The 23,548-nt window shown below is 35.2% G+C and overlaps 1 protein-coding gene across 1 annotated transcript in view; it reads left to right on the forward strand.

The window, feature by feature from the left end:
* The window catches only part of SNAP91 (synaptosome associated protein 91), a 146,871-nt gene that overhangs the window by 74,634 nt on the left and 48,689 nt on the right, over positions 1-23,548 (forward strand). Inside the window, exons 9-14 of the mRNA XM_036101007.2 lie at positions 1,662-1,703; positions 7,662-7,732; positions 9,775-9,780; positions 12,067-12,094; positions 15,695-15,804; positions 17,899-18,017. Of these exons, the coding sequence (XP_035956900.2) occupies positions 1,662-1,703; positions 7,662-7,732; positions 9,775-9,780; positions 12,067-12,094; positions 15,695-15,804; positions 17,899-18,017 (376 nt within the window). The remainder of the gene's footprint in view (positions 1-1,661; positions 1,704-7,661; positions 7,733-9,774; positions 9,781-12,066; positions 12,095-15,694; positions 15,805-17,898; positions 18,018-23,548) is intronic.

The raw sequence follows: 23,548 nt of genomic DNA on the forward strand, positions 1-23,548 counted from the left end.
CAGAAATAAATGGAATGGAATGAAGTTACCTTCGTTTGTAATTTCCATAATTTATAATAGTTAAGTGAATTGAGGGAAGCAACGATAGCTTCCCTAAATTCCCTCCACTTCCAGAGTGGAGTCATTAGCAGGTAATGCCTGTACCTCTGGGAGGAATCTGCAGCCTAATTTGCTCTAGGAGGATGAGGGTCAGTGCTCTACATCAGTGGTTCTCCACACTGGGCGATTTTGTTCCCCTCTCCTCCCCAGTGTCTGGAGATATTTTTGGTTGTCACAACTGGAGGAAGGGAAAGTCTACTGGCATCCAGTGGGTAGAGAAGATGTTGCTAATATCCTACAGCGCACAAGACAGACCCTACCAAAGAATTATCATCCTAAAACATGAATGGTGCCAAGGCTGAGAAACCCTGCTGTAGACATAGAGAAAGCCAAAGAAAGAACTTAGCTAACAGCGTTTGTCAAACAAGTGGATTTTCCGATCTCTAGTTTGCCTTGTCTTTGTAGGAGCCCAGCACTTACGCTTCAGGTATTTGCTTCTGCAGTTCCATCAAAATACACAAAGCAGTTCATTTCTCAAAGAGAGAGACTTGATTTAACCCACTTTGTTTCTTTGAGCCTAAATTTCATCATTTACATAAAATGAGAGAATTGAAGTTATGGATTTGTATTTTTCTCCAGGTTTTTATTTTGAATAATTTTTAAACCCGCAAAAGAGTTGACAGAGCAGTATAGTGAACACATATATACTCTCTTCTTTGATTCACCTTCATTTATATATTCCCATATTTGTGCTCTTTCTTGCTCTCTATTTCCCCTTTCTGCTCTTCCTCCTTCCCCTACCTCCCTTCCCCAAGCTACCAACACTAAAAATTCAATGTGCTTTTACCTAGTAATTCCATTTCTACAAACGTGGCCTACAGATGAGCAGCATTGCTTGCAATGGCAGGAGATTGGAAGCAACTTCGGTGTTCGTTAATACCTGACTTGTTAAATAAATAAATCATAGGAAAAGAAGCTGTTTAAAAAATAAGGAAACTCTGTGTGTTAATATGGATATAGGTCTGAGATATATTGTTAAATGAAAAATATAAGCTCAGTGTATATAATACATTGTTGTTGTATAATAATGTGGGAAATAAATATGTATTTATATATTTCCAGTTTCCTTGGATATACACTAAAAAACTCTGGAAGGATATGTAAGAAACAAACAAAATGGTTCTCTCTGTGGGAAGAGAGGTGGATACTACACCCTGAACAAGTTATTGAAACTAAATAAACATTCCCTGTCCCGAGGATTTACTGAGTATTTATAACAATTTAAATTTAGGCTAAACTTTTTTTTTTTTTTTTTTTTTTTACTTTTTAGCTACCATTAGCCATGGAGGAAACCTTTAAATTTTATACTTCAATTTCTTAAGTCTTTTTTTGGGTTCTAGTAAAATTCTGTACATTTGTTATATTAAACTACATTAACAAAATTATTGTTCAATTATATTGAGTGGAAAACTACACAAAGCATATTTTCAAAGTGAGATTGACAGTTTTTTTATACCAAGATTGAGCTGTGGTTTTAACTAATTCTGTGGGTGATCTTCTGTTAAATGCAAAGAAATTAGAAAAAAAATCCCATTAAGTAACTTATTTTTTTTAATCCGCAGCAAGTTGGCATTGATAAAGGTGACATTCCTGACCTCACACAGGTAAGTGATTCTCTGAGTGAAAAGTGTAGTATGCATGAAATTATTACTCCATAGTTTGCCATAAAAGATCTTAACCTAGGGCATAGTCTTATAAGCATTTAATGAATTTTTAATTTAGGCCAATCAATTTTCTTGGAAATTATTCTAGCTTGCATATTTTTTCTAGCTATTGAATGTATTTCTGGAGTTACTGTGAAGATTTACCTGCCCTCATAACATAGTTTCTTCTTTAAAGGCAACTGAATTTACTGTTTTGAGACCATCTTTTCATTCTTAAACTTGATTCAAAATGAAGCCTTAATTAATGTTTAAAAAGTGCTTTGTCTATGAACAGTAACTATTGATAGGCATGTAGTTGGAACAGTTGAAATGTTCTTTCTGCTTGTTCTCCTAGTTTTCAACATTTCCCAGGTACGAAGGAGGGACATGAAAGAGGAGCACTTTGATATCATAGTTCTACTGCACTGATTCTTGCCTCCCCTATGAAGTAGAGGAATTTCTACTATAAAAGAGCCTTTTTTTAAAAAGTCATAGTGGTACATAAGTGATTTTTCTGGGGAGCATCTAGTAAGCAAAAACAATAGTAGTGCTTTCTTATCAATCCTTTTATCTGTCAAGAGGGTACATTGTAGGGCTCCTAAGATGTAGAATCAGGAACCATTCACATGTGCAGAATTACTGTGTGACTTTTCTCATAATTGGCAGGAACTGTTTTTATTTCATCAACTCTTTGCTATGGTAAATTTCTACCCCAAACATGTCCTTTAACTAGAGATTGTGAGATGATAAGAGAGAATATAGAGCTTCTATCTTACATACCAGTAATGAATGTATGAGTTTTCTGTCTTTATAAATAAAAAGAGTCATTATAATAGAGAAAATTGTCATAATAAAAGATGACCCACTTTTTTAATAATATCAAAATGCATATAATGATTGACTGTCTTTATAATCCATTGAAATGTTTCTATATTTAAAATAATATTAACCTTAAATTTTTATTAAAAATTAGGATACCATAAAGTAATGGTCTCTGTATTTATATTATTTAAATACCAATAATTTTTCATAAATAAAAGTCATAGAATAATTCAGAATATGATGACATTGTATTTTTTGGCTTTAAAAGTTGGGAGATCACTGCTTCTAGTAGACAGAATATTAATATAAAATATTTTTGCTATTGTGAGAAGACCGTGTTCTTTGATCAGGTACATACCTGAATAAGATATTGGTATTATTTTGGACATGGCTTAAATATTAAGTGTGCGCAAAGTACTATTAAAAATCTTTTTATTAGATATAGAGGGACGCCTGGGTGGCTCAGTCGTTAAGCGTCTGCCTTCGGCTCGGGTCATGATCCCAGGGTCCTGGGATCGAGCCCCATATCCGGCTCCCTGCTCGGTGGGAAGCCTGCTTCTCCCTCTCCCACTCCCCCTGCTTGTGTTCCCTCTCTCTGTCAAAGAAATAAATTAAATCTTTAAAAAAAAAACTTTTTATTAGATATAGATTTATGAATTTGATAACACTGTAATAAAAAGTGAAGACAATCAGTGTGCTTTAATTTTAAATTATTTAATGATAATAAATATTTACATTGTAGTTTGGTAAAATAGCCTAGATAAATAATGCATATTAACCTAAAAAAGTTAGATATTAAAATATTTTGCTCAATAAATAGCTTTTAGAAATGGTAAATCATCTTTATTTCAACTGTATAGACTGCTCTTACTGTGGAATAAAAGTAAAACTGTTATCAGAGAGGCTCCCAGTTAAGAAGAAAATAGGTCTCATTTGTCTCAGTTTGTATAGTATCTGAAAGAGACAAAGAAAAGTTTAAAGAATACTTAAATATGTTTTTGTTTTGGGGCCCCTTGGTGGCTCAGTTGGTTAAGCGTCCGACTTGATTTCAGCTCAGGTCTTGATCTCAGGGTCGTGAGTTCAGGCCCTGCTTGTTCTTTTTTTTTTTTTTTTTTTTTTTAAGAAAATTGTAGTCTGTCATTGAAAGAAGGACTCACATACTTGGTTTTAATTTTGAATGTTACTATAATATTCATTATAATTTATAGAATCTCCTTCTCTGAAGAAGTAGTCGAGAGACCTACTTTTTAATGGTGTATGTTGTGTTATCATAATTTGGTGAACAGAGATCCTGTCCTTAAAGAAGGTAAAATCTTGCCCTGGGTATTCTGTGATATTCATTAGAATCTAATATCATACTTTTCTCTACCTTTTTTTTTTAAGACCTTAAGAGCCACATAAACTTCCATGTTAACATTTATTTTAAAACTACCTCCTCATACACACACAAAAATTCTCTAGTTCATTTCTCCAGTATATATTTAAATCTCAGTATAAAAGTATTGTGTGCTTTTGAAATTTCTTAATAAGTAACCAGATTGTGATTTCTGTTGGGATTGTGAGTGACAGAGCTAAACACTCTCTCTAATTCTTATTTAGAGCCCCTTCCACAGGTCTAGTGGAGGCTTCGCATTGATCTGGCAACTTACACCCACTGTGACAGTATGATCAGGTCTGAGCTGGAATGGGAGCTGCTCTAGGGTTAGTCCTTTAGACAGTGTTGGGCCACAATTAATCTGGAGATGGGTCAGAGATAACCAGGTTGTGTGGACTCAGTTTAACACCTTTGAGATTAGAACCTAATCTCTGCTCTCTGTGGCCACCACAGCCACTGAATCTAGCTGAGGCAATGAACCAAAATACCCAACATGGATGAGGGTTAACGAGAAATGGAGACCAGGAGTCTACCTAGCGACTGGGAGTAAGAATAGGCTGCTTGTAACTGAAAAGAAGATTAGAATTGCTCTTGCATCAAGGCAGAGAAGAGGAATTTAATAGATATCATATTGGTTGGAAAATGCACAATATAAAATACCAGTGCGGTCATCTGTAGCCCTCTTTAAATAATTGTGCATATCATATCATCATGATTGCATTTAAATGATTTATGAACATCAGTGAATTTTTAACAAATCATTCAAAAGTGCTGTATTGCATGAGAAGTGGAATACGATATCAAAACCAAAATGTTTCTCAGCACTTTCAAATGGTTTCTTAGATCTAATGATCAAAAATTCAAATGATCTTTTTGTTGCTTTTTTTTTCCTGTTTGGTTTAAATGATGCTTTAGAATCTAAAGCATGTGAATTGTAGATGGATGCTTACTTTTCGATCCCGGACTCACAGTCAGCTTTCCATTTGTTCCAGGAAAAAGATTTTCAAAATATCATTTCCTGTTTGGCGTGTGTGTGTGTGTGTGTGTGTGTGTGTGTGTGTGTGTGCATTCCAAATTTAAAATATCTCCATTTATGAAAAACATCTTAGGTTTTGATGTTAGGAATTCTGGTTGACCTGAAAACTATGGATAAAGAAAAGGTTTTTTAAAAAACCTGTACCACTGATGAATCAGGAACTGTGATACATTGCTGTTACCTGTTAGCTTCCATAGAATGACTCTTGATCTTTGGGTTGGTGTTTCCATCTGACTTGTCTGTTGACTTGGGCATTTTTAAAAACAAGCAACTAAAGATCCTGCTAATTATAGTTTGTTCTTTAAGTTCCTTTTACAACAGCAGGGGTATTCTCAAAGTTTTGCTTGTTGGAAATTTGAGACAGTTTTTGCTTATTTGTCTACTACATGCCAAGATAGTCTCAGTGCCATAGATAAGAGTTAGGAGGCAGCCAGTATTCCTACACTTGTGAACATTACTATCAAAATAGGGTTTTTTTTCCTCCAAAAACATTTGAGTAATTTATTTCTATTAGATTTCACATGTCCTGATAAGAAATATAAATGAAGTATTTTAAACCTTTAAGATGAAATGCTCCAAACTTAATTTTAGGTGCAATTTATCACGAAATAACTCCCCTTAAAGACAAAAGTCAGTTTTGTAGTCTGTGCTCGTGGTAAGATTTTTTTCAACTGTTGTTATTTTTGTGACTGCTACTTTATTTTAAACTTTTCATCCTCAAATTATTAAGAAACCTTGCAAAAAGAATGAAATTGCAAACTGTCTTCCTGGTTTTTGGTTTGTTTGTTCTTTAAGATAACTAAGGAAGTTTATAGGAGAAAACACCACCTCTTTTTTTGTTATCCCTTATTGTTCTGTTTTGTAACTTTAAGTAGCATTTGTCCTTTTAAAGAGTTTTAACACGGAATCACATTTTCTTTACATTGCATTTAACATTTAGAGGACCTATGTCTTGTAACCAGAGAGAGGTTCTGTGGCTTGATATATTTTTTCCTTACTATGACCCCAGTGAAAAAAAAAGAAATACGAAAATTTTGAAGTTATATGTCCAGGCTTCCTAAGTTCCATTATTATGACAGTTATAGTAATTATTATTATTATGACAATTAGCATGATAATTTTGAAGTTATCAGGAGTTAATTCACCTAAAAATTGTGAAGCCTTTTCTATTTTCTTGCTTTTAAGAATACAGTGCCTATTCAATTTATTAAATGAATACATCTTTATAGTATGCTATTTGTTCTATGGAGCAAAATTTTCCTTATCCCTTAAAAATTTATTTTTTTTTTACAACTTAGAGTTATACTCTTAGTTGCAGTTTATTGGAATTTGTTGAGTAAGTCTATTTTCACCTGAGTTATAGTTTTAAATTCTAATTTTTATAACTTCTAAATTTATTATATCCCCCATAATCATTACTTTTTCTACTCTATAGGCCATAACTTTTTAGGTAATGCTCGTAGGGCTGACTCTTTCTACCCTACCTCCATCACGTTAAGCAAGTTAATATTTTTGTTCACTTAGTAATTTATAATAATCATATAATTACATATAATAATCACATAATTATTCATGAATCTGTTAGTGAAGTGAAAAATGAAATTAAATATCCTGAACTTTTAAAATTGAAAATTCTTAATAAAAATTCTACTTGATTTTGTCATTATAGGTATAATATAAAATGTACAGTTATATGAATTTCCTTGAATTCTGTGAACTATTTTAGCAGTTAGCATAAAGGTCTTCAAAATTAATTTCATATTAATTTGAAGGATAATTGTTAGAATTAAATGTATCTCTAAATGTAGTTACATATTTCATTCATGGAATGCTATTCTTTGAATGCTTACACTGCTGTTAAGGTCTAATTTAGATTAAAATTATTTAAAGATGACATTAAATTTCTAATGCTTGAGGAATAGTTGAGGTGGAATATATGTATGAACTTATTATTTCTCTTTCTAATATACAGTAAAATGCCATCGCTTTGTATTGCCTAAAATGTTAATATAAAAACAAATATTCAGGTACCTTTTAGTAAAAGAGTTGAAATATATTAAATCTTCTAACATGGTAGTTTAACATTACCACATTTGCTGAAGTATTTATTATGTATATAAATTAAATAGCTCAATAATAGGAAAATCTTAATTGTTGTTGACTATTAAAGGTGTAGCCTTTTCTCCACCACTGTCCCTTACACCTCCCAACTTTTATTTACTATAGTAGCAATTTTTCCTAACATGTCAGTCACATGTAGATAAGTGAGATTTTACTGTATTTTCAAACTTCTGTAAGTTTCTATTTGGGCACTTATGTTTTTTACTTGGATACAAATACCTATTCCTTTTTCATGCAGTCTTGTGGAAACATATGGTGGACTTGATTTGAGTTTACTGCATATAAGTAATATCATAGAAAAAGTCTATCCAATGTAATCTGTACACTGAAACCACTCTGTAGTGCCATTTGTTGCACAGTGGAGTTAACTATATGTAAGATGGGCCTGTCTGAGATTCCATGGTTTTTAAATATTTAAGTGCCAAAAGAACCTGGAATGAAATTATCTCACATCTGTAGTGGGGTCCACCCACAGAACTCCACCATACAAAGTTACAGTGATGTTCTAGTGTATTTACTTTGAAAGAAAGCAATGCAGACATTTATTTTTACTTTCTTATTGTAGGCTCCCAGCAGTCTTATGGAGACCCTTGAACAGCATCTAAATACATTAGAAGGAAAGAAACCCGGAAACAAGTACGCATTAGTTGTATAATTCTAAATAAGATGAAAAATGCTGCAGTTGTTCTTTATAAGAATGAGATGTATCATGGTACCACTTTTACTCCTACAGTTCTAGGGTATGCTTCATTGTAATTCTTCTAGGTTCCCTCAAAAATCCCATCTGATTAACTTATGACAATGTGACCCCATGTATAGGCAATCTATCTGCAGGCTAATGCAGCAAATTAGTAGGTTGTACTTAGGTTGTCTGAACTTGCTGATGTATATATTTGCCCTTACGGGGGATTCACAATATGCCAAAAAAGAGTTGTTCATGTTTAAAAATTGAGGCTGTTATCATTGGGCATGAGTAAAACAAGCACAGGTTTCACAGGTAGCCTTGAAGATTTCTGTAACATTATCGACCCTGTTGTGAAAAAAGCAAAGCCCACAAGTATAGTTTTCTGCATTTTAGAAATTCAGCACGGCATGCTGCTGACATTTTGCTCAGGGATCTTTTTTATAGAGTGAATAGCAATCAATCAGCAATAAGTGCAGTTTTCCTGGATTTGCATACCTTTGTGCTTGGGCACATACATTTTTTACTATTTTTCCTCATTGCATGCAAAAATATGCAGGTTCCATTTCTTTTCTTCTCTCTAGCAAGTATCAAACTTGTCTATTCACAGGTCCCAGTGCCTTCCAGTCTTTGTGCCTTGCTCAAATTATAATTCTGCTAGTCTTGGATGCCTACCCTCCTTGTCTCTGTGTGTGTAAATCTTACCCATCCTGGGAGGGCTGTCTCATTAAGCCTTCCTTAATCATGCACTGCCCTGTGTTGTGGCCATTTTTCCCCACATATGTGGTTTAGTTAGGTTTTCTGATTCTAAAGTTCAGGGACAACTTTATACTTCATTATATCCATCTGTAGCTGTCTCTACAGAGGCGGTTTGAAATCTGTCTGTTGGTCCCAGTCTTATGTTTATTTCGTTTAGATTGACAGCAGAAGTTAACAGAGACAACCTATGAACTGATCATTGCAGGGCTGTATGCTGACCATGGATTTTGCCTATGATACAGCCATCAAAATGCAATTCCTTTCCTTTTTCTTCTCTCTCGGCGTTTGCCCAGAATCTATTCGTGTCCTGATGTTACTTGTTGCTTGTTGTTCCTTTAGCTAAGTGTCATTTCTGTCATCTTTTCCAAGTTAGTATAAAAATTATTGCATGTTTTAAATTTTCGACGATGAACAACATTATAGGAATCTCTCAGGACCTCTCAGGAGCTCTGTTGAGATTGTTACCACAGTGCCAGGTGCAAGGTCTACCCCCGCTTCATTGTGGCCATGGGTGGTCAGACTTTTGTGGATAGAATGATGCCAACTAAAAAGACATGAGAGTGCATTAAGTGACATGGAGTATATTAAGATGCTCACTTCCAGTGATTGCTGGAGTTACCCTGTATTAGAGTATCTAAGAAGCCAAAGGAATTGTGTGGGATTTAAGCAAAAGGGGGCAGGAAGCCTAAGAAATGTCCCTGCTCCTGTGGTAGAAGGACCTCTTTGGCGAAGGAAATATGCATATCCTCAGGACTTAAAGCCTCTCCCTTGGCAAGGCAATGCAGGATGCTTGGTGAAGAGTCAGCTTCTCTGTATTCTTTTCCCTTCAGAGTCCCCCTCACCCTGCACAGAGCCACACTTTCCCCATGTTACATCTGCCAGTACTGCAGTCACCAGAAAAAGCAGCCTTCTGGGGTAAATTTCATTAGCCTTAACTTCATGTCTAAATTCGCCCCCTTGTGGCTGCTGTAAACTATTTTTGGAAAACAGCTTTGTGCACATACTTATTTCTAAGAGTAGGGAAATAGAAATCCAGTGATCTTCTGTTTTGAATTACCTTTGACTGAGCATAATGTTTCTCTCTCCTTTAAAATCATTTTATGCTTGTCATATTCTCTGAATTGGCTGAGACCACATATGAACTTGTCTTTTGCTTATTCCCTATTTTTAAAATAAATGAACTATAGTAGTTAACTGTTTTCTTCTTTGTATGTTTGTGCTTACCTGGGAACTTAAGTGAAGGGTGAGTACTACATTGAGTGACTTTTTTGCATTTGGTTATTACTAAAAATGCAAAAAGCACTCTTAAGACTCCACATTTGGTATTTAGAACATTTAAAACTGATTTCTGTCAATTTTACACATCTGTGTTTTTTCATTATACTTTTTTATTTGTCTCCCAAGGTGACTGGCATAAATGGTTTTACTTTATTTTGGTCTTCTTAAATCAAGACTAACAATCTCTCGTAGGTGTATGGACATTCCTCTTAGATTTTGGAAATCAAATTTTTTTATTTGATTAGTGGACAAAATATTTTCCCATGACATATGGCAGAAGTGCCAAAAGACAATGTGATAAAGAAAATTAAAGTTGTTTGTCTTTAAGTAGCAGTATAAAGTGATTCTAATCTCTGAGGCAATGAAGCGTTTTCAAATGTCTACTATAAAAATATGTATACTCTTTATATTTAATGGCTTCTATTCACTGATATTCATTTTTGAAGTTTTATGTAATACTGTGTGATATATTTGTATATTGTGTGTTTCTGTGATTCCATAGAACAAAAGAGAAATTGATTTTATTTTACATGTGGGTTTACTAAGTGCTGAGGGTACAGAAAACCTGATGAGTTGATTGTAATTAAAATTACTTGGAAGACATAGATAGGTTTTTCACATCTGTATTTTGGTTTTTTGTTTGTCTTCTGGCTAGCATTTATAGCCAAAATTATTACATTTATTATTATTTATTATTTACTATTTATTATATTATATTTATTATTATTATAGGGATTATTGTTGTGGATAAGACATAACAAAATTTCCTCTTTTGATGACTTATTATTAACATCCTGGAAGTAAACCTTGGCATTTTCTATGTTCATCATAAAAATCCATAGATTTATTTGTAGCAATTCATTCTCTTTTATAAAATTATATTCGTGCTTTATTCTTTCCAGTGCAGTTTACTATGTACTAGATTTCTCTTGCTGGAATCATTAAAATAAGTATTGATTTTTAGTGTCATTATCGATATATATAAAAGATGGTAGCATTTTCTTTTATAAAGGGCAAATGACTGATGGTAGGGTAGTAAATCAATGAAGAAACAGGTAAAAGAAAGAGAGGAACACGCGTGCCGGGCCCATCTGAGTAATTACAAGGGTCGTTTAGTAATGGTGCTTGTGTAGGAGCTTGGCAAACTGATTCTTGTGCCAGTTATGATATTTCTACTTAGGTTTGAGGATGATAATCTTTAATAGCAGGTATTTGCCAATAAGGTTGAACATAAAAGGTTATTAATGTGATGTATATTATTAAATCTGTTTTGCTACATTCAATAAAACAAAAATTCATGATACTATACAAAATTTCAGTTACTAAATCTCTGCTAATTTTGTTTGGCTAGTGCTGCTTGTGCTACTTTCTCTGTAGATGAGTAGAAAGCCATCCCTGCCATCCTCTAAGACTCTGACCGTAGGCTTCCTGTTGAAATGTGTTTTCTCTTCATTTTGTTTTATCATTAATTTATTTTTCACCAACCTGGGTTGGTAAAGTGTAACTTGTTTCGGCAGTCATTTCTGAAGCACGTTGCTAGAAATGATGTACAAGTCAGTGCTAGAAATAATCTCACTAAAAAAAAAAAAAAAATTACTCCTTTCTAATTTTCCCTCACTCCCTTAGAAACGAGCATTGAGGTTACTGTTCTTTTTCAAGTTCTACTAGTTCTAACAGGATAATGGGAATATTTTCCATAGATAGTTTTCATTACAGCCATGAAAAAAACAAACCAGGAGTATACATGTGGAAGTTGAGACACATTTCAGGCACACGGCTCATATTTAAATTCTGGTGTTCCTTTTGTGCCTCACAATTATGTTTAAATGAATCACAATGTACCTTAATGAGTTTTCTAACTTTTTAAAATAATAAACCAAAGGGTTGTTTTTTTTTTTTTAATTCTGTGAGGTCTTATTTTCCTCAAGTCTGGGCAACATTTTTAAAATTCCAATTTTATTTTTGTTGGATGCAGGCAATAATGATCAACTCGAAGATTTGAGTTGCTAGAGATACAGAAAAAAAACTTGGGTTTAAGAATTTCTAATACTAGAAATTAAGTGAATGGAAAACATTGAAAGAGGGTGCCGTAATTGAGTGAAGGATAAATTATTTTTAAAAAAATAGTTTATCCGTTGCTGAAACATCTGTATATAAACCAGTTAATGCTTGTCCAAGTGATATCAAACTTCAGTGCTTCTGCAAATGTATTCACGTATATTCAATTTTAATTTTTTTGGTTGCCTTTTAGATCTGGTGCTCCCTCTCCATTAAGTAAGGTAAGTTTGCTATTTGTTCTGTTCTGACCATTTTAGGAATTTTTGAGTGTACAGGTCAGTGACATTATGTACATTCATATTGTTGTGCAGCCATCACTATCATCCATTTCCAGAACTTTTGTCATCAAAACTGAAACTCTGCACCCTTTCAACACTAACTGCACATGCTTCTCCTCAGCCCCAGGCAACCACCATTCTGCTTTCTGACTCTATGGACTGGACTACTCTAGTTACGTCAAATAAGTGGAATCATCCAGTGTCTGTCCTTTTTTGACTGGTTTATTTTACTTAGCAAAATATCTTGGGGGATTTATTTATGCTGTAGCATATGTCAGAATTTCCTTCCTTTTTAAGTCTGAAAAACAATCCATTGTATGGGGGCACCTGGGTGGCTCAGTGGTTAAGCATCTGCCTTTGGCTCAGGTCATGACACCAGGGTCCTGGGATCAGGCCCCGCATCGGGCTCCCCGCTCAGCGGGGAGTCTGCTTCTCCCTCTCCCTCTGCCTCTTCCCCACCTCTCTCTCACTTTCTCTCTCTCTCTCTCAAATAAATAGATAAAATCTTTTAAAAAAAAAAAACATTCCATTGTATGTATACACCACATTTTCTTCTTCCATCTGTCAGTTGGTGACTTGGGTTGTCTCCAACTTTTGAGTGTTGTAAATAATGCTGCTGTGTGAACATGGGTATATTAAAATACCTGTTTGAGTTCCTGATTTCAATTTTTTCAGGTGTATACTCAAAAGTGGAATTTCTGGGTCTTATGGTAATTTTATTTTTAATTTTTTGAGGAAAATAAAGGTAAATTTTGTGTATTCTACTTTATATTAGTTTCTCAATCTCGTGTGGTATAGCAATGTCTACTTAGTCCTCTATTTGGACTAAGTTTTTTTTAAGTAGGAGAAATTTTCATACATTTATATTACAACTGAAACCAAACTAGTTGCAAAGCACATATACCTATTCTAAATCCCAGCCCTGTGAGATAAAACACATAATTTGACATGTGTTTGAATGGTGAAGAAGTCAGTTGTGGTTGAGTGTCTTTCTGCAGCCATGCCTTTTAGACACTCCACTGTAATAATTTTAATAACTCTTCCTGCTCCCTCTTTTTTTATCAGATTGAAGGACAGGATTAGGGTTATCAGTGACAGTAGTACTTATTTCCATAGGTCTCTAGCTCACATTTGCCATTGTATTTTTCAGACAAAAATGTAATAAATGTGCTCTTTCCTCTACGACAAATTTCCATTATGTGATTGCTATTATTACAGAGACGAAGGATGTCATTATGAGTGACCTGGTGGTTCCCAGACACCCTGTACTCTGTCAGTACCTGGCTGGCTGCCTAAGATTCCCTCCGGCAGCTCAAGCCAACAAAAAGCTCCCTGGTGATTCTGATATAAAACCGGGTTTAAAATCATTATGTCTGTGTGAAAAATTCCAACGTATGACTGCAGAATAGAGTGTGGTAAAAATTACGGAATCAATTGGGGATGGTCTGTCTCTACATTTTGGCCAAGTCGAATTTTATTGACATTTTCTTTTTGTAATAGGATTATTCTGGTTCTGTTTCCTTAGCTCTATCATTTCTTCAGAGCTCATTGTTACAGAGCAGTTTTTAAACGAGCCTTTGAAGACCTTCATTTTACATTTATGTTGGTAGCTTCATTGTTGTTTTTAAGTTCTCAGTGATATCTTCATAAACATCACTTTCTTTTTTCTTTTTTTTAAGATTTTATTTATTTATTTATTTGACAGAGAGAGAAGCAGCAAGACAGGGAACACAAGCAGGGGGAGTGGGAGAGGGAGAAGCAGGCTTCCCGCTGAGCAGGAGCCCGATGCAGGGCTCGATCCCAGGACCCTGGGATCACGACCTGAGCCGAAGGCAGACACTTAATGACTGAACCACCCAGGCGCCCCTAAACATTACTTTCTACACTTATTTACATGTACTGGTTTAAAAAAATCCACTAATTTCTTTAAGAGGAGTTGTCAGTGTCCACAGTGGATAACATACAAATTAAATTTGGTTGGTCCTTTCTATTCCCTTGATAATCTTTCATATTCCATTTGAAAATTTTGAATTTTGGTGAAGAGAAAGGATTGAGTGACGTTTTCTGAGCAGCAATATCCATACTGCTCGTGCGTTTGTCTTTCTTGATATGCTGAATGCTTAACACTTGTGTATCTATTGAATTTTGACTTCTTGATTCTTGGACAGATAGATACTAGACAAATACTACTTAAGTCTGAATACCCCTGAACATTATGTCCTCAGTCCTTTTACTTAATTTATACTTTTTAAAACTTTTTTTAAGTTTGGTCTATTTGAAATTAGGTGTCCATTTATAGCAGTATTTGATAGCCTTTGGTTGGTGTTAGTCTTCATGTTTTACTTGCTATTTATCACATTTCCACTTACATTATCAGTGGACTGGTTTGAGACGCCCCATTAATCTTTCTCTTGTAAATACAGGGAGAATTAAATATACCAAATAAAGGGAAATAGAACTAGGATAGTTACCTCAACAAAAATCTTAATTTTTAATATATTACCTGACTATTAAGTTCTCTTTTTAAAAATAAACCAGTCCAGGACAATAAATGTTAGATTTTATTTCACTTTTTTTATTTTTATCTATGTCATATTAGTGATGGGATATAGTCATGATACCTTTAAACTGTCAGTGACTTGAATCTTGTTTATAAATTGTTCTCTGCCATCTGTGAACTATTTTGAAAGTCAGATTTCTAGAATTTAAAAACACCTGAGAAGACTTTATATGAAGTCTGGTTAGGATGCAAAGGAAAAAGAATGGCCTTGGTTTTTTGTTTTTTGTTTTGTTTTTTGTTGTTGTTTTTTTTTAAATTTTTTTATTGTTATGTTAATCCCCATACATTACATTTTTGTTGTTTTTTTTAAAACATATAATGTATTATTTGTTTCAGAGGTACAGGTTTGTGATTCATCAGTCTTACACAATTCACAGCGCTCACCATAGCACATACCCTCCCCAATGTCTATCACCCAGCCACCCCATCCCTCCCACCCCCCACCACTCCAACAATCCTCAGTTTGTTTCCTGAGATTAAGAATTCCTCATATCAGTGAGATCATATGATACATGTCTTTCTCTGATTGACTTATTTCGTTTAGTATTAAATACCCTCTAGTTCCATCCACGTCATTGCAAATGGCAAGATTTCCTTTTGGTTTTATAGCAGTTATCCCAGTTGATAATTGTTTTCATTTTTAGCAGCTGGTAAGATCTTTCCTGCTAGTTTTATGCTTAGGAAATACCAGTTAGCCTTGACTTTAAATACATGAGTAGAAATCATTGCAATGTTAAGCCAAATACTTAAAACATAATTTTATATAAATTGCATTTAACTTTTTTAAAATTTGAAACCTGTTTTGTCCAATATTGATTACTTATTACAGTTCTCCATTTCAAATTTTCTTGAGTTTTTTCTCCCACAAGGAGTTACCAAAAAATTGCTGTGAATATCAGAGTTTCTGCAAAGTGGAGGTCCTGTTTCCCTGTGTCCTCTAGATTCGCATTTGACTAGAATATGTTGTGCATCTTCACTTTCAGTCGTCTCCAGTCACAACTGTTACGTCTCCTAATTCTACACCAGCTAAAACTATTGATACATCCCCACCGGTTGATTTATTTGCAACTGCATCTGCGGCTGTCCCCGTCAGGTTAGTTAATGAGTATACACTGAACTCTTTATTAATATTTTGATTAGGCTTTTGTTTTATTTTTATGTACTGAACCCAGATGTTTTCACAAAATGAAATCTAGTCCTAGTAACATATGATAGTTTGGGCTATATTTAGGTTCACAAAGGAATTACTTTTATGTTTTCTACAGTTCCCTAGGCCTGTACTCTCAAAGCATCAGAAAGATGTAAGCTGTAGAAATCTCCTTCTTGCTCCCACATTTAGGAAAGGAGGTGGAAGAATGGTACACACACTTCAGATTCTTCTGAAATTGTGAAGATATGGAAAATGATTTCAGAAATTAGCTTCTTCTTGTGTGAAATTTAAACGGTGTCTTAAGGCACTTAAAAAACAACAACAACAACAACTTTGCAGTTGTAGGCCAGTTAGCTGGTGCTTTTGAGGACCTCAGACTCTGGTGGTAGGAAGAGGCCATCGGAATCTTCCTAATCAGCTTTTATAGCACCTAAAGGTCAGAAAGTAGTGAGAAAGGTGGAGATGGCTGTGCATTGGGTAAAATCTCAGGGCTGCCTCAGATGAAACCCCAACTCAAAGAGGCTTCCTCAGATCATAATTTTAGGTCTCCCTTTGTTTGGTTCTTTTGTCTTGAGAGGATTTATAGTATCTGTGACTGATTATGAATGCCCTGTATTTGGAGACCTGAATTTTGAACTAAGCAATAAATCCATGTCATGTACCCATGTTAACTATGTGTGTTACCCCTATTTGCTTAGTTCCACTTTTTATAATCACAAATTTGATAAAACCAAGTCCTTTTTGCCTCTATACTAAGATAAATTGCTTCTTCTAAAAGTTTTGATTCAGGTCTTAATCATATTTCCCTATCCTGGGACTTAGACCAGTTATGTTTATGAAATGGAAATCAAAACTAGGCAAATTTCATGTGCTTTGAAATTAAAAAAAAACAAAACCAGCAGAATCCTTTCTTCAAAAGAACATTACCTGGAAATCTAATATGTAAAAAAAGGTAAAGATGGAATTGCTATTTATGAAGAAGGGTGGGGAATCTGGCACCCTGGTGGCTTGGTACCTGGTCTGGTAACCTGTAGGCCAGTGTGTTTCAATCCTGAATGAAACACCTGAGGCCATGTTAAAATGAAGATTCTGATACAGAAGATATGGGGTAAGCCCAAAATTCTGTACTTCCAACAGTGTCTCAGGATGTTACTAGTTTGAAGACCACACTTTGAATAGCAAAGCTCTAGGCTCCTCCTTAGAGCCTCTGCAGATGGAGGAGCTTTGAAAAACACAGCCCTAACTGAATGACAATAAAAAATATAGAAGCATTTTAGATGAGGCCTCTTATAGGCAAACTTGCTACGTTATAGTTTAACTTAGAAAAAAAGGTATATTAGTGATTATTCATTTTAGTATTCTTTGCTTTATAAGTAAATTCTTAAGGCAAGAATTTTTTTCCATTCAAAAAATTTTAGAAAACAGAGAAAGGGGAAAAATTACCCATAATTCTCTTACTATAATACCTTTAATATTTGGAGTATGCTTCCTTTTATCACAGTCCTAACTAGCACTTCAGATGCTACCCAGTGGACAGTAACATATTTGATAAAATTCCCCCTTAATTTGAGGCATTTAGGTTTTCCCCTTTAATTTCTGCTTTATGATTTGTTGAGTGGCCCAATGCTTGAAGGATGGTTTACCTGTGTTATTGTGTATAGAGCGGGAGTTGGCAAACTATGGCCTATGGGTGAAACTAGCCTACTGTCTGTTTTTATAAATAAAGTTTTATTGGAACAAAGACACATTCATTTGTTTATATATTTTCTGTGTCTTATTTCATGCTATACTGGCAGAGTTGAATAGTGATAGACCATCTAGCCCACAAACCTAAAATATTGAGCTTCTGGCCCTTTACAAAGTAGTTTGCCAACCCTTGGGATAGAAGAACATATGCTATACTTTCCAAAATATTATTCTCTTACTGGATTTAAAATATCCAAAATCTTTGATGCTTTCGGCATCAGTCTTTATTTAAAAGCATTGCTATATTATAAAATTTTAAAATCTGATTTTAAACTTGTATTTTCCTTTCAGCACTTCTAAACCATCTAGTGATCTCCTGGACCTCCAGCCAGACTTTTCTTCTGGAGGGGCGGCAGCAGCCGCAGCACCAGCGCCACCACCACCTTCTGGAGGGGCCACCACGTGGGGAGGTGAGTGAAACCAGCCAGCCATGCCATTTTTCTATTCAGTTGTTTTTATTCAGGCTATTATTGTTATACTTACCTTCTGATTGTCCAAAATGTTGCTAGAAACTTGGAGAGAAAATGCTAAGAATGGCACCTATTGATTTAAATATATATTGAGAGAGAGGCAGAGAGTCTCTCTGTAGTAGTCATATAGTTTTTATTTTAAGAGTTGAAACAAAGGCAGTATTTTTCTTTGCTATTCTAAAATTCTGACTATTTTTAATAATTGGCCTGTAGAGATTCAGGCATTAGAGGATTGGGTGTTCCTGTGAACTTCTGAGATTACTCAAAGGCAGCACTTCTAATTTGATTTGTTCAGTTGTAGCCTCCTTCCTGGATTCCTTTACACCTAAATTGGTTTTAATTCATATTGTATTTGACTTCAGGCAGTTGAAATCTGGGATAGATTCTTGTTTGTGCCAGAAAAGATCCATACTAAACTAACTGAGAAGAATCACATCTAAGTGCTTGATTCCCATTTTTATTCATGGATCTTGAAAAAATTAAAATTTTATAAGCATTTGATTTAAAAAGTAGATTAAATAATAATATAAAAATTAGTTAATTATTTTCAGTGCTGCACTGAGTTGGTTTTAAATACCTTGCCGTATTGCACCAAAATACCAAAATAAATTTTTTTAAGTTTAAAAATGATTCATACAACTATAGAAACAACACAGAGGGAACAACATAAGCAATGTGGTAGAATAGGAGGTGCCCCATCATAGCTCCCCACCGCAAAAATAATTTTGGCAGCCATTCATGGACAAAGTGCCTTTGTGGGAGCTTTGGGATCCAGGTAGGAGGTTGTAAAACCCCAATGGAGCCTGAGATCAAGAAAGGTTGTTTTGAGATGGCAGGCCTACGCCCAGAAGGGAGACTCACCAACCTTGTCCCTGGCTACAGATCTGGAAATACCACCTGTCCCTATGGAGGCATTTATAGTCCTGTTTGGCCTTGGTCCTGCCATCAGCAACATCTACCAAGGGACCCAGAAGGAGCCATGCTTGCCCTTGCCTTGGGTAACAGGTCTGCTGACCTTTGGTCTCAGCTGTGAATTCTAAAATGGCCTATGACCCAGCTCCAGCCTTTCTCAGTCATGGTCTGGAAGCAGTCCTGCCTGCCCAGGAATCCAGCAAGAAACACACCTGTCCATGCCCCTAGAGGCAAACCCGCTGAACTTGGTCCCAACTATGGACTTTAAATCAGCCCTCTGACTTGGTCCCAGCTCCATTCAGCTATGGTCCAGGACTAGACCTGCCTACCCAGCGACCCAGTGAGAGCCACACCTATCCATGCACTTGCTAATCAGCCCACCGTCTGTGGACTCAACTGCAGACCCTGAAATGGACCCTTGTCCCAGTTCTAGCCCTACTGACCAAGGTCCTGAAGGTCCACCCAGGGATGAGGCAGATCCAAACCCATCCAAGCCCCTGGCAAGAGGCCCACCAACCATGGGCATCAAGCATACCCAGCAGGTAGCCACATGACCGAGCTCCAACCCCTCTCAGTTGTGATTCTATTCTGATACTCTGGGCAATGTCATTAGCACAGAGCAGGTGAAAGTCTTTACCTGCCAAAATGAGTCTTTAAAGACTGGAAGAGCTATTTACTTCTTCAAATGCACAGACACCAACACAAGGCTACATGGATTACAAAGAATCATGGAAACAAACATGACACCACCAAAGGAAGCTAATAATACTCTAATAACCAATGCCAAAGAAATGGAGATCTATGAATTGCCTGACAAAGAATTCAAAATAATCATCTTAACGAAGCTCAGTGAGATGCAAGAGAACAGAAATAGCAACAAAACAAAGTCAAGAAAACAGTACGTGAACAAAATGAGAAATTTAATAAAGAGATAGAGGCCATAAGGAAGAACTAAACAGAAATCCTAGAGCTGTAGAATATAATGACTGAACTGAAAACTCAATAGAGAGCTTCAACAGCAGACTTAATCAGACAGAATAAAGAATCAGCAAACTCAAAGATACATCATTAGAAGATACCAGTTAGGGGAACAAAAAGGAAAAAGAAGCACATGGGACCTGTGGATGCTATCAAATGAATGAATATATGCATCAAGGGAATCCCAGAAGGAGAAGACAGAAAAAGAAGGGCAGAAAGCTTATTTAAAGAAATAATGACTGAACACTTCCCAAATTATACAGACATGGATATGGACATTCATATTCATGAAATTCAAAAGTCCCCAAGCAAGATCGACCCAAAGAAGACACGGTATAATCAAATTGACAAAAGTCAAAGACAAAAAGAAGATCTTGAGAACAGCAAGAGAAAAGCCACTTGTCATATAGAAAAGAACCCTGATAAGGCTATCAGCACATTTCTCAGCAGAAGCCTTGCATGTCAGGAGTAAGTAGGATGATATACTCACAGTGCAGAAAGGGAAAAAAAAAAAACCAAAACTTCAACCACAAGTACTGTACCCAGCAAAGTTGTCCTTCAGAAATGGAAAGATGAAGATATTCCTCCACAAATAAAAGCTAGAGAAGTTCATCACCACTAGACATGCCTTGTAAGAAATGCTAAAGGGAGTTCTTCAAATTAAAGCAAAAGCATGTTAAGTACCAACATGAAAACATATGAAAGAATAAAGCTCACTGGTAAAGGTAAATATATTGCCAAATTCAGAATACTCTAATACTGTGGTGGTGGTAAGTAAATCACTTTTAACTCTAGTATAAAAGTTAAAAGACAAAAGAATTCCAAATAACTAAAGCTACCATAATTTGTTAGTATAAACACAATATGTAAAACTTGTGACATCAAAGTATAGAATGTCAGGGGTGAGGAGGAGGAGTAGAAGTGTAGACTTTTGGTATATGATTGAAGTTAAGTTCTTAGCTTAAAAAATGTACTGTTATAACTATAAGCTGTTTTATATAAGACTCATGATAAATACAAAGAAAACACTTCTACTAGATACTCAAAAGATAAAGAGAAAGGAATCAAAACATACCACTAAGGAAAATCAACAGTAAACAAAATGGCAATAATAAGTCCTTACTCATCAATAATTACTTTAAATATAAATGTATTAAATTCCCCAAATCAGAAGACACAGAGTGGTTCAGTGAATATTAAAAAAAAAAAAAAAAACACAAGATCCGACGATATGCTGCCTATGAGACTCACTTTAACTTTCAGGACACACATAGGTAAAGTGAAAGGATAGAAAAAAGATATTCCATGCAAATGGCAATCAAAAGAGAGCAGGATTGGCTATACTTTTATCAGACAAAACAGATTTTTGGTCAAAATCTATCCAAGACACAGAGAAGGTCACTATATTATATAATGATAAAACGATTAACCCATCAAGATGAGATAACAATTATAAATAAGTATATACACTAAACATTGGGACACCTAAATATATAAAACAGATATTAACAGAACCAAGCGGAGAAATAACCACACAATAACAGTAGAGGACTTTTTTATGCCACTTCCAACAATGGATAGATAATCCAGGCAGAAAATCAATAAGGAAACAGTGGGCTTGATAACTTTATTCTAAATGGGCCCAACAGACATATACAGAACATTCCATTTAACACAGAAGAATATACATTCTTCTCAAGCACACATGGAACACTCTCCAGGATAGATTGTAAGTTAGGGCACTAAACAAATCTTAGCAAATTAAAGAAGATTGAAGTCATAGCAAGTATCATTTCTAATCTCAGTGGTATGAAACTAGAAATCAGTAACAAAAGGAAAATTGGAACATTCACAAATTTGTGGAGATTAAACAGCATACTCCTGACCAACCAATGGGTCAAAGAAGAAATTGAAATGAAATCAGAAAGTATCTTGAAACAGATGAAAATGGGGGCACCTGAGTGGCTCAGTCAGTTAAGCGTCACCTTTGAGGCCTGGGATTGAGCCCTGCATCAGGCTCCCTGCTCAATGGAAAGTCTGCTTCTCCTCCCTCTGCCTGCCACTCCCCCCTGCTTGTGCTCTCTCTCTCTCTCTCCCCAATAAAGAAATAAAATCTTAATTAAAAAAAAGAAACACATGAAAATGGAAACATAACATACCAAAACCTACAGGATGCTGCAAAAGCAACTCTAAGAGGGAAGTTTATAGTGGTAAAGGCCTACATTAAGAAGAAAGATCTCAAATAAGCAAGCTAGCTTTATACCTCAAGGAACTAGAAAAAGAACAAACTAATCCCAACATTAGCAGAAGGAAGAAAATAAGAAAGATTAGACCAGAAATAAATGAAGTAGAAACTGGAGAGACAATAGAAAAGATCAGTGAAACTAAGAATTGGTTTTTTGAATAAACAAAATGACAAACCTTTAGCTAGACTAAACAAGAAAAGAAGAGCAAGAACTCAAATAAAATTATAGATGACAGAGAAAACATTACACCTGATATTATAAAAATACAAAGGGCCATGAGAGACTACTATGAACGATTATATGCCATCATATTGATAATCCAGAAAAATTAATAAATACCTAGAAACATAAAACTGACTGAGACAGAACCATGAAGAAATAGAAAATCTGAACAGACCCATAATGAGTAAGGAAATTGAGACATGAATCGAAAACTCCCAAGAAAAACCCATGACCAGATAGCTTCACAAATGAATTCTGTCTAAACATTTAAATAAGAATTAATGCCAGTCCTTCTCTAATTCTTCCAAAAAATTGAAAAGGAGAAAACACTTCCAAACTCATTTTTTGAGACCAGTATTACCCTCAGACCAAAGCCAGATAGGGACCTGCAAGAAAAGGAAATTACAGGCCAATAACCTTGATGAACAAAAACACAAAAATGCTTTGCCAAGTATTAGCAAACCAAATTCAGTAACCCATTAAAAGGATCATACACCATAATCAAGTGGGATTTATCAATATATGGTTCAATATATACAATATATACAAATCAGTAAACATGATATATGATATTACAGAAAGAAGGATAAAAATCATATGATCTCAGTGTGCCTGGGTGGCTCAATTGGTTAAGCATCCAACTCTTGATCTTAGCTCAGGTCTTGATCTCAGGGTCATGAGTTCAAGCCCTGTGTTGGGATCCACGCTGGGCATGGAGTCTACTTTAAGAAAAAATCATATGATCTCAATAGATGCAGAAAAATCATCTAACAGATTTCAATATCCTTTCATGATAAAAATTCTTGGCAAATTATAAGTAGAAGGAGTGTACCTTAACATTATAAAGGCCATATATGATGAGCCCACAGCTAACATCATACTCAATGGTGAAAAGCTGAAACCTTTTTCTCTTAAGATTAGGGACAACACAAGGATGCCCACTCTCCACTTCTATTCAACATAGTGCTGGAAGTCTTAGCCAGAGCAATTAGGCAAGAAAAAGAAATAAAGCACCTGATAGGCTAGCAGAACCTTGGCTCAGGGCCTGATGGTCACTTTTTGATAATTAGACATCATTAGTCTTCTGTCTCAAGAATATATCTATAACTGTAC

This window comes from Halichoerus grypus, chromosome 9, assembly GCF_964656455.1.
Source record: "Halichoerus grypus chromosome 9, mHalGry1.hap1.1, whole genome shotgun sequence".
Lineage (NCBI taxonomy): Eukaryota > Metazoa > Chordata > Mammalia > Carnivora > Phocidae > Halichoerus > Halichoerus grypus.